The sequence below is a fragment of the Rhipicephalus sanguineus genome, chromosome 3 (genome assembly GCF_013339695.2).
Source record: "Rhipicephalus sanguineus isolate Rsan-2018 chromosome 3, BIME_Rsan_1.4, whole genome shotgun sequence".
NCBI lineage: Eukaryota > Metazoa > Arthropoda > Arachnida > Ixodida > Ixodidae > Rhipicephalus > Rhipicephalus sanguineus.
In genome coordinates, this window is record NC_051178.1 from 11,656,128 (window position 1) to 11,670,264 (window position 14,137).

The 14,137-nt window shown below is 51.0% G+C and overlaps 1 protein-coding gene across 1 annotated transcript in view; it reads right to left on the reverse strand.

The window, feature by feature from the left end:
• Positions 1 to 13,801, reverse strand: part of LOC119384799 (uncharacterized) — a 41,146-nt gene extending 27,345 nt beyond the window's left edge. Inside the window, exon 1 of the mRNA XM_037652495.1 lies at positions 13,016 to 13,801. Coding sequence (XP_037508423.1) covers positions 13,016 to 13,801 — 786 coding nt within the window. The remainder of the gene's footprint in view (positions 1 to 13,015) is intronic.
• Positions 13,802 to 14,137: the final 336 nt, after the last annotated feature.

Genomic DNA, 14,137 nt, shown 5'->3' on the forward strand with positions numbered 1-14,137 from the left:
GGTCGGTAGCATGCCCAACGAAAGCCAACGGAACGCGATCGTGCAAGTGCTCCGGCTTCGCATCGCCTCATGGTTCCATTTAGCGTCCCAAAACCAAACATATTGCTCAAGGTGTGCCTTGCGTTTTTCGTAGAAATAATTTCTTTATCATGTACACTAAGACGAAAAGTTGAAAGCTCACTAGAGTGTATCGCCCGCAAAGTATGTCTTTTAGTGTGATTTAACTCTCGTACGGCAGGGTCCTCGCGCCGTTGCCGGTCCACCTCGCCCGTTGACGATCGGGCGAGGTGGCTACATAGAACTACTACTACTACACTTTAAGAAAAACATCTGGCGTTCTTTCGTTCTGCTTTTACAAAACATCTGGCGTCTTTCGTTGGTTTATTTCATCAATCAACGGCGTTTTGAACAAAATTTTTATTGTTTAATCACGCACAGGAGAAATCTCACCAGGCACTACCTTGGAGGTAAACAATGGCTGCTAATGGCAATGAGAGACAGAAGAAGTCGGCTTTTAGCTAACACTTACACTTCTACTAACGTTTCCTACTGGAACATGCCAATGGCTGCTAATGGGGAATGAGAGACAGAAGAATTCGGCTTTTAGTTAACGCGCACGCTGCGAATTTTTTATTGTTCAACAACGCACAGGAGAAATCTCCCACCGGCACCACCTTGGAGGTCAAAGCGTAAGACTTGTTACTCACTACTACGACCACGACGACTACGAGGGACGAACGGGTGCCGCCTTAAGGAGCTTCGCCCCTAAAAGTACGTTCCGCGAAACTACCCGTAAAGCGTCCTCTAATTATTACGCGATGCATGCTGAAATGATGAGCTTTCACAAAACTTTGTGCACAACTCGTAATATGGGGCAACAAAACACCGTTTCACTCTTTCGCGAGCTGCACTGCAATTACGATTCACGCGTACTACAGCGAGAACGTTTTATTTTGCAAATGTAACAGCGTACGTATCTGACGAGGTTGCTTCCGCAGCCCACTCAGTACGTACTGTATACATTGTGGACTTGCATGAGGAAGATGTTCTTGATGTTATAAAATCAGCGAAAATGTCCAGGCTAGAAAAGACGCGAAACACGCTCGCCAACGGGCTGAGTTTCGGAAGTTTCACGTTTGCTCTGTGTAGCGTCTGCTGGCGTGGCAGCCCGCGCATGTTGTTTCGTCGCGTGTGCGATAGATGGCGCGATGCAAATATGGCGATGCGCATGGAATTCGCTGTGTTCTGGGCCCGTATTCTCAAACGATCGCAAAAGGCGATAGTATCGCGTTTGGTGACGTAGAATTTGATGCGTTCAATAAGTAAAAAAAAGACTTGCCTGTGACGTCATTGTTGCAACTGGCCGTTGGTAGTACGAACGTCTCACAACACGGGAGTGAGCGCACTGTACGAGCGCAGAGCAACCCGAGTACGGCGTTTTCGAGCGTGTGCTGCTGCTTCTACGCAGTGGCCAGGCTTGGCCGGCTTGGCTGTGGCTACTTGAAGTGTAAGACGTGTTGAAAGTGCTTTCAACGTTTTTTTGTTCGATTATTTAATGCACAGTATAATAGTTAAAGAATGCAACTTTGCGTGAAACGTATTTTCGTTGAGAGTTTAACACGGCGTGCTCGGAGAGTTCAGCTGTAGCGTGCAGCCGCAGCGACATCGTCTCAAGATCTCAACATGTTGCCGGCTCGCGATAAGCCACGCGAGCAACGCATGGTTCATGCTCCTGGGACGTTCAAACCACGAACAAACACGCGCTGGCAAAGAAAGAGTGCTGATAACACCCCAAGGTAATGCTCGATGAAAGCTTCAGCGTAAAAAATGCTGCGTATATCCACCGAGGATTGAATACTAGAAGCTACCGCATACGTCACTGAAATGCTAGACTTCACCACGAACCGACGGTTAACGGTGCCTTCGCTTATTGCAAATATGTCGAGAGCACCGTCGAGCACCATGACGCAAAATTGACGTCGGCGGAACTACCAGATGGCGCCCTAACTTTTCCGATTTGCTCAATAGCCAATCAGCGCGCACCAAAGGCGATACTTTTGCGATTGTCGCCTTTTGGGAATACGGGCCCTGGTCTGTACTGACGCGCTGGAGTTTTGAGTACTGTGGCGGAGCCTGGTGGCGTGCGCCGAAGTTGTTGGGTAGTCAAAAATGGACGCTGACCGGCGAGTTACGCAGTTCTCAGTTGCTTTGAGCGTTTTACTTAATTTTGCGCCTAGTTTTCAGGCTCAAAAAGAGCTTAAAACGTACGCAGGAACTTGTCCGCTGTGCCTGCAGAGCCTGACATGTTTGACGAGCGATCCCTGCTTCAACAAACCGTGCCGAAAGCAGGTGGTCCAGGCGACGGCTCTGAGCAGCGCGCGGTCCCGAAGCGCGGTCGCCGCCGTTATTGTTGCGTGGTTAATTGCCTCGAAAGTGGGGGTAAGGATCCTGATGTGCGGTTTTACTGGTTCCCCTGAAAGCCGTACGAAGTGGAGCGACGGAACCCCTGGATACGTGCCGTCCGACGCGTGAAGTGAGTACGCGAGCAAAACGTGGTTTGCACGCAACGTGCTGATTACTTTTCGTACGCGCGTGCACGCGTTTATATATGTACATATTCCCTGTCTGCAGTCCAGACGGCACGCCGTGGCTGCCGACGGCGATCACGAGGATATGCAGCCGGCATTTCGTGGGAAACGAGAAAAACGATGCCATGAGTCACCCTGCGTACGTGCCTACGATTTTTCCGGCAGGTTACAGCCGGCTGCTTCCAGCGGCCGGCTGTAAACATTGCGCGCCGTCGCTTCTCCAGTGCCTCCGCACGCTGACAGATTTTGACGAATTCCCTAGAAGCAAATGTTGAAAATTACGACCGTGCATGGGGAAAAAGTGTGTTTGCGACTGAATGCGGCAGAAAACGGCACACGGCGCGAATGCGCTCATTCGGGCCGCCGACGGCTAGCCTTCGTCACTGGACCTTTCTTGATTCCGTTTCGTCGTGTAATGCAAATCATTTCGCCTTTCTTAACAGCAATCTTTTCGTTTATGCACTGTCGTTAATCGCGCGAGCATGCCTCGTAAAACTTAACTCGAGTTCAGCGTCGTATGAGATTCGCTGCTCTTCGAGTTGCAGCGCGCCGAAACGGTTCCTTCAATCTCCTGCACGTCGTAAACATACTTGACGTTGACGAGCTTCTTGCGTTTACGCAGATTGCTTGGCCTGAAGAACTCAGCCACGCCAGAAATTGGCCGAGATCCAAAGCGCAGCACAACCGACAGCGGCGGCTCCATTGCGCATCTGAGCTTAGTGCTGCATGCGGCCGCCAGTCTGACTACTCGAAACCAAAGAACTTATCGTAGGGGGCGCTTTTTAGCACCGTTTCCGCAGCGCCGCCTGGGCAGCCAGTCAGGCCTATCGTAGCTGCGGCGTAGCTTTTACTGCGTGGGACTGGAGCGGCTGAAGCTTTCGAGAGCGTCTGCACGTGGAGCGTGCATATCGTGGGTGGGATGCGTGTTTAGCGCTCTGAACGCATTCGTGAGCTCTCATCAGAAAGAGTTGTGCGGGCAGAAAGTAGTTATGAATGAATAAAATAAAAATCACAGCATATCCACGGAGTGAATGATGATGAGTGGGCGAAGCTGCGGAGGTTCATCGGTAAACCGTGAATCTTCCGTGAATTCTGCCCAGTACATCATCACCGACGTGAGATCGGGCGCGTTTATACTAAAGGTTCGATGAGTTATGACGACTTGCAGCTCACTTTAATTTTACATGTACGCTGTGAATTTTCATTGTTTAGAAAACCATTGCTTTAGAAAACATCTGGCGTCTTTCGTTAAGCAGCTGGCGTCTTTTCGTTTTGCTTTGAAACATCTGGCGTCTTTTCGTTTTGCTTTTAGAAAAGATCTGGCGTCTTTCGTTGGTTTATTTCATCAATCAACGGCGTTTAGAACAAAATTTTTATTGTTTAATCACGCACAGGAGAAATCTCACCAGGCACTACCTTGGAGGTAAAGAATGGCTGCTAATGGGAATGAGAGACAGAAGAAGTCGGCTTTTAGCTAACGCTGCGAATTTTTTATTGTTCAACAACGCACAGGAAAAATCTCCCACCGGCACCACCTTGGAGGTCAAAGCGTAAGACTGGTTACGCACTACGACTACGACTACGAGGGACGAACGGGTGCCGCCTTAAGGAGCTTCGCCCCTAAAAAGATGGTTGATCCCTCCGTCATAGGAATCGGAATAACACGAAAGTAAAGCGTGCCCTTACAGAAGTAACTGAATATTTACTGTACATTGATATAAGAGAGTTTGTAAAATGTATATTGATGTCTGGCAGCTATAGCACCGTTTAACGTGGATGCCCCCCACTTTGATGATTGGTGGTACATCTCCATCCCGGTAACTAACGTCCATGTTAAATGATTGCACAAAACCTTGTGGTAGCTGTAGTAAACGGTGAAAGCGTAATCAGAGAACGAGATGTGATAGCCAGAAGAATGTCGCATATTGGACGCAGAACTTGGTCGCCATCCCGCGGCATGTTAAAATGTCATTGATCACCACGGCCGGACTAGAGGGAAACGCAAAGCGCGTCGTGCCGCCCCCCGGCCGCGATTTTTCTCGGGGCGAGCGCGTGAGCGGGGAACGTGGCGTAACAGCCAGGTGAGTCAGGCGCGCGTCGCAGAACTATTTTTGATTTCGATTAGCGTGATGCTATGAGCGAGGCCGACGCTTTTACGTCGCTTTAGAGTTACTGTATATGCTACCTTTAGGTAACAGAGTTGCGCATAGGTCTTGCTAGTAACCACAGCCATGCCGTGAATACGCACTCCGTTTTTTCAGGCGACATGCCTGCCTGGTCACCGATCGACATCTTTGGCGTGTCGAAGACCGGTGTTTAGCTTTACTGTGAATGACTAGTGTAAATCCAGTTCGCTGCAGCGGCGCCATCGAGAACTACAAAAATTGGCCCGAGCGTCAGCTTCTCCGCAACACATGGTTGCTAGCAGCGTTTGGAAGTCAGATGCGCAACTCTGCTACCTAAAGGTAGCATATACAGTAGCTCTACGACGCTTGGGCTAAGATCGCCACCTCGCGGTGTGTTAAGGCATTGACCAAATTGAAATTATATTGAAAACGCGCCGAATGGGACGGACGTGTAACGCGTTGCAGGTGTTAATCGCGGAGGCCACAGTAATTACGAATTACTTTAGTTTGCCGCTCCCAGAGGGCAACACCACCTCGCCGACCGGGAGACTGGTAAATATAAAAGGCGCGTTCGTGAAGCCTCCAGCGTCTGTGACCGTGGCACAGTGGATAGCGCGCCCGGCATCTGTTGTTGCGGACCGAGCAGTCGTGGGTTCGATGCCCGTTGACGGAACTTTTTTCTTTGCGATCTGATCGTGTAAATTTTTCGGCGTCATTTCCGTGACGGAAATACGTCAGTGAAGTCTTGGTGGACCCCGGCATGAAACACTTTCGTGTCAAAATAGAACAACAAACTACGCCCTGCATGCTGCACCATAGTATAGCAGGCTATCAAATCAAAAGAAATAACAGTGACGTCAAATAGCAATTTCAAGGAAATATACGAAGAAAAGTCACAGTTTCGCCGCAAGGGCGAAGCAATGAATGCGATAGCAAGAAAAGCGGATGGACGCGAAAGGCGCGATGGACGCGCTGCTACGATGCAGAACGATCTCCCCGCCGGCAGCAACCACCGCGCGAGCATACATCGGAAGAGCAAGGTTTTCCCTGCGCAAATATTTGAAGAAGCGAGCGAGCTGGCCGACGTTAAATGCGTCCGTTGCGCTCCTCGCGCCATCTCGCTGGTAATTAAGAAACGCTTATAAGCGCCTGCCGTCTCTGAGTACTGGCACGCTGACAGCGGAAGGGCAAGGTTCTCCCTGCTCAAATATTAGAAGAAGCGAGCGCGCTGGCCAACGCCTTTACGTGCGCCCATTGCGCTCCTCGCGCCATCTCGCTGGTAATGAAGAAACGCCTATAAGCGCCTGCCGTCTCGTAGTAATGCGGTAAAGGGTGTGTATATAACGCTCGCCGTTAGCTACCTGAAAGATCTGCGTTTTGTGGCGTAGTGATTGGCGCCACGCGCTGCGGAACGAGAGATCGCTGGTTCAATTCCGCGCTTCGGAAGCATTTTTCTGAATCATTTTTCTTTGGGACTTTATATATATATATATATATATATATATATATATACGGTGCATGACGGCGGCCGCAAAAACCAGCCGAGACTGTCCATATAATTGCTTAAGAGTATACGTTGTTGGGCTAGTTGGTTCATAATCTTCAAAATTGGCTAGCGCGAAAATCGACAAGGACTAAGAAGGAACACTGATGTACAGGACAGGCGCTACTCGCAACTAAACTTTATTCAGAAACGTCTTCCTACATATATACACAGCCGAGTGGCGCGCGCAGGCGCAATGCACATGACAGTCGACATGCTAATCAGGACTGGGATACCAAAACATATTCGCATAATAACCAAGTGTCTAAGAACAGTCTTTCCTTACTGCGCAGAACAACAGAAGTGTCACTGATACATTCACGGTCTTTCTTTTTAATATGATAAGCCTCCATTAGTTCTCTGGCCAGCGCATTCCCACTTCTGCCCAGAATTCGAATGCTAGACAGCACTGGCTCACAGGCACAGGTCCTACAATGCGTAGGCAGATGAAAATTCAAATTATTCTTAACAGAGCGCTCGTGTTCCCGTGCTCGATCGTTGACGCAACGACCAGTTTGTCCGATATAAACCTTGCCACAAGTGAGTGGGATTTCGTACACGACACGTACGGCGCATGTGACGTAGGGCCGGACGTGCTTTTTTCCGCACGTCGGTTTTTTAAGTGGTCCCGAAATGCGAGGGCATAGCCCAGCCAGTTTATGCGGCGCTGAAAAAACTATAGGTACATTGTACCTATTTGCCACATTTTTTAAATTGTGTGCCACTTTGTGCACATACGGCACCACTTCCGGCCTATTTTCTGCACGAGCAGAGCCAGGCCTCTTCTTCCCCTTCAGTTTCTGAAGGAGGGTTTCGGACACAGCAGTCAAGTTCGAGCAGGGGAACCCAGCCGCCTGTAGGCGCTCAATCTGGCTATTAAAACTATCCTGAGCCAAGTGAACGCAGGACTTTGCCAGCACCGATTCAAGGCATTGTGAGGCAATAGCTCGTTTTACAACCTTACTATGAGCAGAATCAAAGGGTAAAAGCTCTTTTTGGGCTCGCGGAGAGTACTTCCAGCAAATATGCTGCCCCCTTAAAAGCATATTAAGATCTAAAATGCGCTGGCCAGAGAACTAATGGAGGCTTATCACATTAAAAAGAAAGACCGTGAATGTATCAGTGACACTTCTGTTGTTCTGCGCAGTAAGGAAAGACTGTTCTTAGACACTTGGTTATAATGCGAATATGTTTTGGTATCCCGGTCCTGATTAGCATGTCGACTGTCATGTGCATTGCGCCTGCGCGCGCCACTCGGCTGTGTATATATGTAGGAAGACGTTTCTGAATAAAGTTTAGTTGCGAGTAGCGCCTGTCCTGTACATCAGTGTGCCTTCTTAGTCCTTGTCGATTTTCACGCTAGCCAATTTTGAAGAAAACATATAATTGCTATCGCAATAAAAAAAGTAAGGTGACCGTATTCGCCTCTAGATCTCTGAGTGGCGCCCTCTCACGTGTGACGTCAGAAAGGGGACTCGGATGCCGCTCTCGGCGCGCGCGTTCGCTACGTGAAGGCTGCTCGACGCTACCGGCGAGTCTCTCCTGCTCGAGTTATTGAAATATTAGTGGGCAAGTTCATAAAGCAATTTGTACTGAATGTTCAAACAAAATGCCCAGGGAAATCGAGCGGAGTTGCAGTCAGTAGCACGTTCAGTGCTGATTGCTCCTGGTGTCGTCTGCTAGCCATCAATGTGTACATCTGCATGTTTGGCGACGATTTCTTGTCGCGGCTGTCCTACGGCTGTGGGGCACTGAAAATGACTTTCCGGCCCATTATGGATCACTGATTTCAGCGTTCGGGCTTCGGCTACCGTGTCTGCGTTAAAGGGACAATAATGAGAAACCGGAAGTTATGCTTCGATGGTAGATGACCTTATTACGAATACAACAGTACCAATGTTACGGCGAGCAGATAATGTCGTGTTGGCGCGGGCTACAGCAACCCAGCGACCAACGCCCCTCGCGCGATAAAAGATCACGCCGGTGATACGCAGTTCCCGGTAGGCTCCCAACAGAAAAAAGCCCCCGGCGTTTATTTCCACTCGTATATGTACACGCATTGACGTCACCGCCCGGGGGCTTCCGTGAGCACAGATACAAAAGTGGGCAGTGCATTGAGACTTAGACGCGATAAGTGCGCGCAAGCACTTAGCACATCCCCCTTTTTTTATTTGCAAACTAATTCGCGTGATTTCGAGGAACGCGGAAGGTTGAGGGTTGTATCGGGCATTACAAAGAGCAACTATAATGCGTGGCACAACAAACAATGCGTTCAACCAACTCCTTCATCAATACCCCAACGCATTGGACAGTTGACCAGTCTGCCCGCTCTGGTCACATATCCTGTTGCCGAGGAAACCTGAGTAGCCGCTAATGATGGGGCCGTATTGTCACCTCGCGGGTCAGCCTGATCAACGGAGTCTGGAATCTCGTAGCTTCCTTCGGGTTTTCCCCGTTTTTGCAGACGGTTCAGCATCCTTCTGTTACGTCTAAGCGTGATGCCCTCGTGTAGCTGCCGCTGCAATTACCATGGCTCTCGTTTGCATGTCGGTCACCCAGACCGCATCGCCAGGATCTCGTTTCTCTAGTCGTCTCGCTCGGTGGCGTTTGTTAAAATACCGCGCTTGCCGCTTCTTTTCAGCGCAGTCTTTGGCTTTAACGTGCAAAAGACTACACTCGACTGGGTCACGCAATTGTGGTACCATTGCCACGCGGGTTCGAAGGCGTCGGCCCATCAGAATTTCTGCCGGGCTGAGCCCAAAAATGCCGGGTGTCGCCCTGTAGGCAAGAAGAGCCAAGTATGGGTCCTCGGATTTGAGCACAAGGCGCTTAATCGTCTGCACCATTCTTTCAATGTCCCCGTTGCGGATACCTCGCGCTTACGGTGATGTGACCAAAGCCATAATCATTGGCAAATTGCTCAAATTGGGAACATGAGAATTGTGGGCCATTATCTGTCAACACTGTTTCCGGAATGCCGTGGCGTGCAAAAATACTTTTCATTCTCTCGATTACGGCAGCCGCATTAGTGGACGAAAGCAATGCCACTTCGGGATAGCGTGACAGATACTCTACCACAACGAGATAGTGACGATTGTTGATAAAGCAAAGATCTGCCCCTACTCTCTCCCATGCGAAGCTTGGCTGAAATCAAAGGCTGAGAATTTTGCGACGCATACCGCACACATGTGTCACACTCTTTCACTTGGCGTGATAGTTGTTCGCTTAGGCCTGGCCACCAAACCAACTCCTTCGCCAGCGCTCGGCTTCTCGAAATGCCTGGATGCCCATCGCGCAGCTTTGTTAAAATTTCTTTTTGCAAGCACGGAGGGATGTAGAGCCTCGTACCTTTTACGAGCGAGCTTTCATACTCGGATATCGTCCCTCTATCTTGCCAGTACGGCGTAAGATGATAAGGAAGGTTTGGTTTTGCTGGCCAGCCCTTGCGGCAGAACTCGCGCAATTATTTACAGAGAGGATCGGCATCTTGAGCTGTTTTCACTCGTTGGAAGAGGTCGCTACCGGTTTTCAGGCCTTGAATGCACGATTTAGCGTATGACGACACTTCTGCCACTGAAAGATTTCCGCATAAGCGCCTGCATTTTGCGAGCGGTGCCGTGTGATGATGGATTTTCCACGTGTACAACGCCTAAAGCGTTGTACACGTGGCGGATGCACATCCAGAGGAAGCTTTCCTCTGGATACCAGAGGTTTGTCATCAGTTCCAAAAACAGCCCCGAGTTCTCTAATGTATTCATCGAATCTTTCAGCAGCTCACGTCAATGTCAGTGCCTCCTTTTCCACTTGAGCATATCGCTGCTCAGCTTTCGTGAGCGCTCGAGAGGCAAAAGCTACGGGTTGTCGCTCACCATTACGTTGCGTCTGGAAAAGGGCAGCCCCTAGTCCGTAAGATGGGGCGTCTGCTCAAAGAATCGTTGGAAGTCGAGGATCGTAAAAGGCCATACACTTAGCTGAGCAAATGAGGCCCTTCAGGTTTTCGAAGGCTGTGTTCTGTGCAGGGCCCCAAACCCATTCGGTTTCCTTCGCCAACAGCGCCCTTAGAGGGGCCGTTACATGCGCCAAATTAGGCAACAATCTTCCGAGACGGTTGGCCATGCCCAAAACACTGCGTAACTCGGTTACGTTACAGGGAGGCTCCAGTTTCTTCACGGCCTCAATCTTTGCAGGTTCGGGGTTTACTCCGTCTATGCTCAGGAGATGGCCTAAGAAGGAGATTTCATTCACCCCGAAGACACACTTTGCTTCGTTTAAGGTGATGTTAGTTTGAACCAACCTAGCAAGAGCACCTGTGAGCCTCGCGTCGTGCTGCTCTTTAGTGTCACCAAAGATAAGGATGTCGTCCATTAGGTTTACCATCCCGGGGAGGCCCTGCAGTATTTCGGCCATGCGCTTTTGGAAGTACTCCGGCGCTGACGTAATTCCAAAAGGCAGCCTTGTGAAACAATACCGCCGAAATGGCGTTATAAACGTGGTTGATTCCTCCGAGTCCTTTGCTAGTCGAACCTGGTGAAAGCCTGAATTTGCGTCTAGTTTTAAGAACCACTTGGCCTCCGCCAAGGAACCTAACGTTTGATCAACAGTAGGTAGCGCAAACCTTTCCCTCAAAACGTACTTTTTTAGCTGCGTCAAGTCGACGCACACCCTGACTTCCCCGGAGCGTTTTACGACTGGCACGATACCGGCGCACCATTCGGTGCCTCAAGACCCACGCTACTCAAATAGGAAGGCTCATAGCCCGCATCGCCAACAAGGACATGGGAATGAAAGAGGACAACCTTTTACGGTTGGTGCAAGCCTTTATTATCAGCCGCCTCGTGTACGTCGCGCCCTTCCTATACCTCTCCAACGCCGAGAAACACAAGATTAACATAATTATCAAGAAAGCATACAAGCAAGCCCTGCACGTCCCTCAGTCTACGGAGAATCAAAAGCTCATGGAATTAGGCCTACATAACACAATTGAGGAGTTAATTGAGGCTCAGCGCATTTCACACTACGAGCGGCTCTCGCAAACACAGACCGGGCGGCACATCCTCCGTACCCTTGACATTGAATACGTTACGCAGACCGGACCCAAAGTCCCATTGTCCGAGGACATCCGAGAAACGTTCCTGATTCCCCCCATCCCTCGCAATATGCACCCCGTCTACAACGCAGAACGGCGCGACGACCGTGCTAAACATCTCAGCAAGAGTTACAAGGGGGCCGCGCATGTAGCTTATGTCGACGCAGCAGAGTACCGGCAACAACCGGCCATGGCGCTCGCTGTCGTCACGGGACAGAATCATGTAACTACCACCACCAGCTCCCTACTCACCACACAACCCGAAGAGGGCGAAGAAGCTGCCATCCCTTTAGCCTACGCGACGACTACCGCCTCTTGCATTGTTAGTGAAAGCAAGACAGCTATCCGCAACTTCACCAAGGGCCTCATTTCACCGCAAGCGAACCGCATACTTGCAAGCACATCCCCATCTCGTCGCCGCCAAGTTCATTTAATCTGGGCTCCGGGCCATTCGGGCCTTGCCGGGAACGAAGCCGCTCACGACGCTGCCCGAGAAATCGTCCACCGGGCGCGTCACCCGTCATCAGAGCAGCTACCCTCCCGACGAGCCCAGCAGGCTGAGGACGAAGAAGTCGAGTCCTGGTGCGGCCACGCGAAAGAAAGAATGGTCACGTATGGTGAAATTGTCATGCATTACCGTAGGGCAAGATTGAAGTACCCAACCCCTGACATGTCGCTAAATAAGCAACAGTCGACAACATGGCGATTATTACAGACGTGAACATTCCCTACACCCACGCTGTACAGTCGCATATACCCGGACGTTTACACACCAAAGTGCAAAGCTTGCGGGATGGCTCGCGCCAACCTCGACCACATTATCTGGGTATGTCCCGCAGCGACACACACCACCAAACACAGCAAGAACCCTAAACTTAAGATAACCACGCCCGAGCAGTGGGAGGCTATGCTGCTCAGCGCGTGCCCGGATGACCAACTCTGGGCAGCCCGGCTGGCCGAAGATGCCGCCAAGACCCAAGGTCTGGCCGCCGCCTGAGGAAGGGGGGCTCCGGTAGGGCTAGTCTCCCGGCCCCCGCCTCCCTTGACCCCAGCAAGGACACAAATAAAATTATGTCTCTCTCTCTCTCTCTCTCTCGACTTTCCGAATCACGCCGATGTGCTCCATTTTCTCAATTTCTTTTTTCACCTGTTCTCTTAGCGGAATCGGTATCCTGGGCGGCGCGCATATAGCAAATGGGACTGCTTCCGGCTTCAACCTGATGCAGTATTCACCTGGCTTTGTGCCTAGACTGCTGAAAGCTCGTGAGAGGAAGGCCTCATAATTAGTCTGTTTGCAAACAGGTTCCACAAACTTGATTATGCGTAATGCTTCAAGAACAGGCAAACCGAGCAGAATGTTGCGCAAAGCACTAACAACATGGAACACCTGGCGAGAAGTTTTCCCTTTCGACTGAACTTCTGCCTCGAACTTGCCGAACACATCAAGACGGGCCCCACTGGCTCCCGTGAGTACCTCGTCTGCCTTATTTAGTCTGGTGGGTAAACCTGGAAAAGACTGCGGTACGACTGAACCTTCGGCGCCCGTATCCACCTTGGCCATAACTGGCGCGTCGTTAACTCGTACTAGGACAAATCGGCACTTCGGGCTGGATGCACTGACAGTTCCCAAGAAAACATCACTAGAGTCAGTGTGTACTGAAGAGACCCGTACCTGTCGCCGTTGTGAAGCCTTCTTGAGACACGCCTTGCTGAAATGGTTTTTGATACCGCAGTTGTGGCACTTCTGTGCCTTTGCGGTGCAGGCAGTCCTCGCGTGGTAGCGGCCCCCGCAGAAGATGGAGCGTGAACCTTGATTTCCGGTGACTATTTTCTGCTGGCTTCTTTGATGCCCGACGGCGTTAACTCCCAGCTCGCCGCACTCCTGGAACAAGGAAGCGTTGCCGGCGCCTTCCGGGCCACCAAGCTCTTCTTGTTGCATCTGTACAGTTTCCTTCAGTCGCGCTTTCGCTAGAGCCGTTGCCAGATTCAGCTTACCGTCCATTTGACGAGCCTCTGAGAGCTTCTCGTCTCGAAGGCCGACGACGAACCGGTCCCTCACGAGGCGTTCCTCGCTGTCGCCGAAGTCGCACCGGTCCGCCAGAACATGTAGCGCTGTCATGAAGTGGTCGACGGTTCCTCCGGGCATCTGCTGTCTCCTGTGGAAGCGAGCGCTCTCATGCACCACGTTGCGGTCTTTGACGAAGTACTCGTCAAACCTCTTCTTGACGACGTCGAACTTCTTCGCATCGTCCTCCGAGAGGTGAAACGTTGAAAAGATGTCCCGTGCTTGCCGGCCCATGGTATAGAGCAAGGCGCGCACTTGTGCCTCCTCCGAGCGCTCGTTCAGGCCCGACGCGTAGCGATAGTCGTCGAACGTCTGTATCCACGCCGGCCACTCCGACGCGTTGTCGAAGTCCTGCTGCGGAGGTTGCAAAAGGCCATGCGATGCAGAAGCCATGGCACTTCCCGCTTCACGACGTCTCGTTTTCCCACGTGGGTGTCTCGACTCGTTAACTTTCTGACACCATGTCTTGTTGGCGCGGGCTGCGGCAACCCAGCGACCAACGCCCCTCGCGCGATAAAAGATCACGCCGGTTATACGCAGTTCCCGGGAGGCTGCCAACCGAAAAAAAGCCCCCGGCGTTTATTTCCACTCGTATATGTGACGCACTGACGTCACTGCCCGGGGGCTTCCGTGAGCACAGATACAAAAGATAAGGCAGAGCATTGCCACTTAGACGCGATAACTGCGCGCCAGCACTTATCAGCACAGATAAATAAGTAAGCGAGAAAA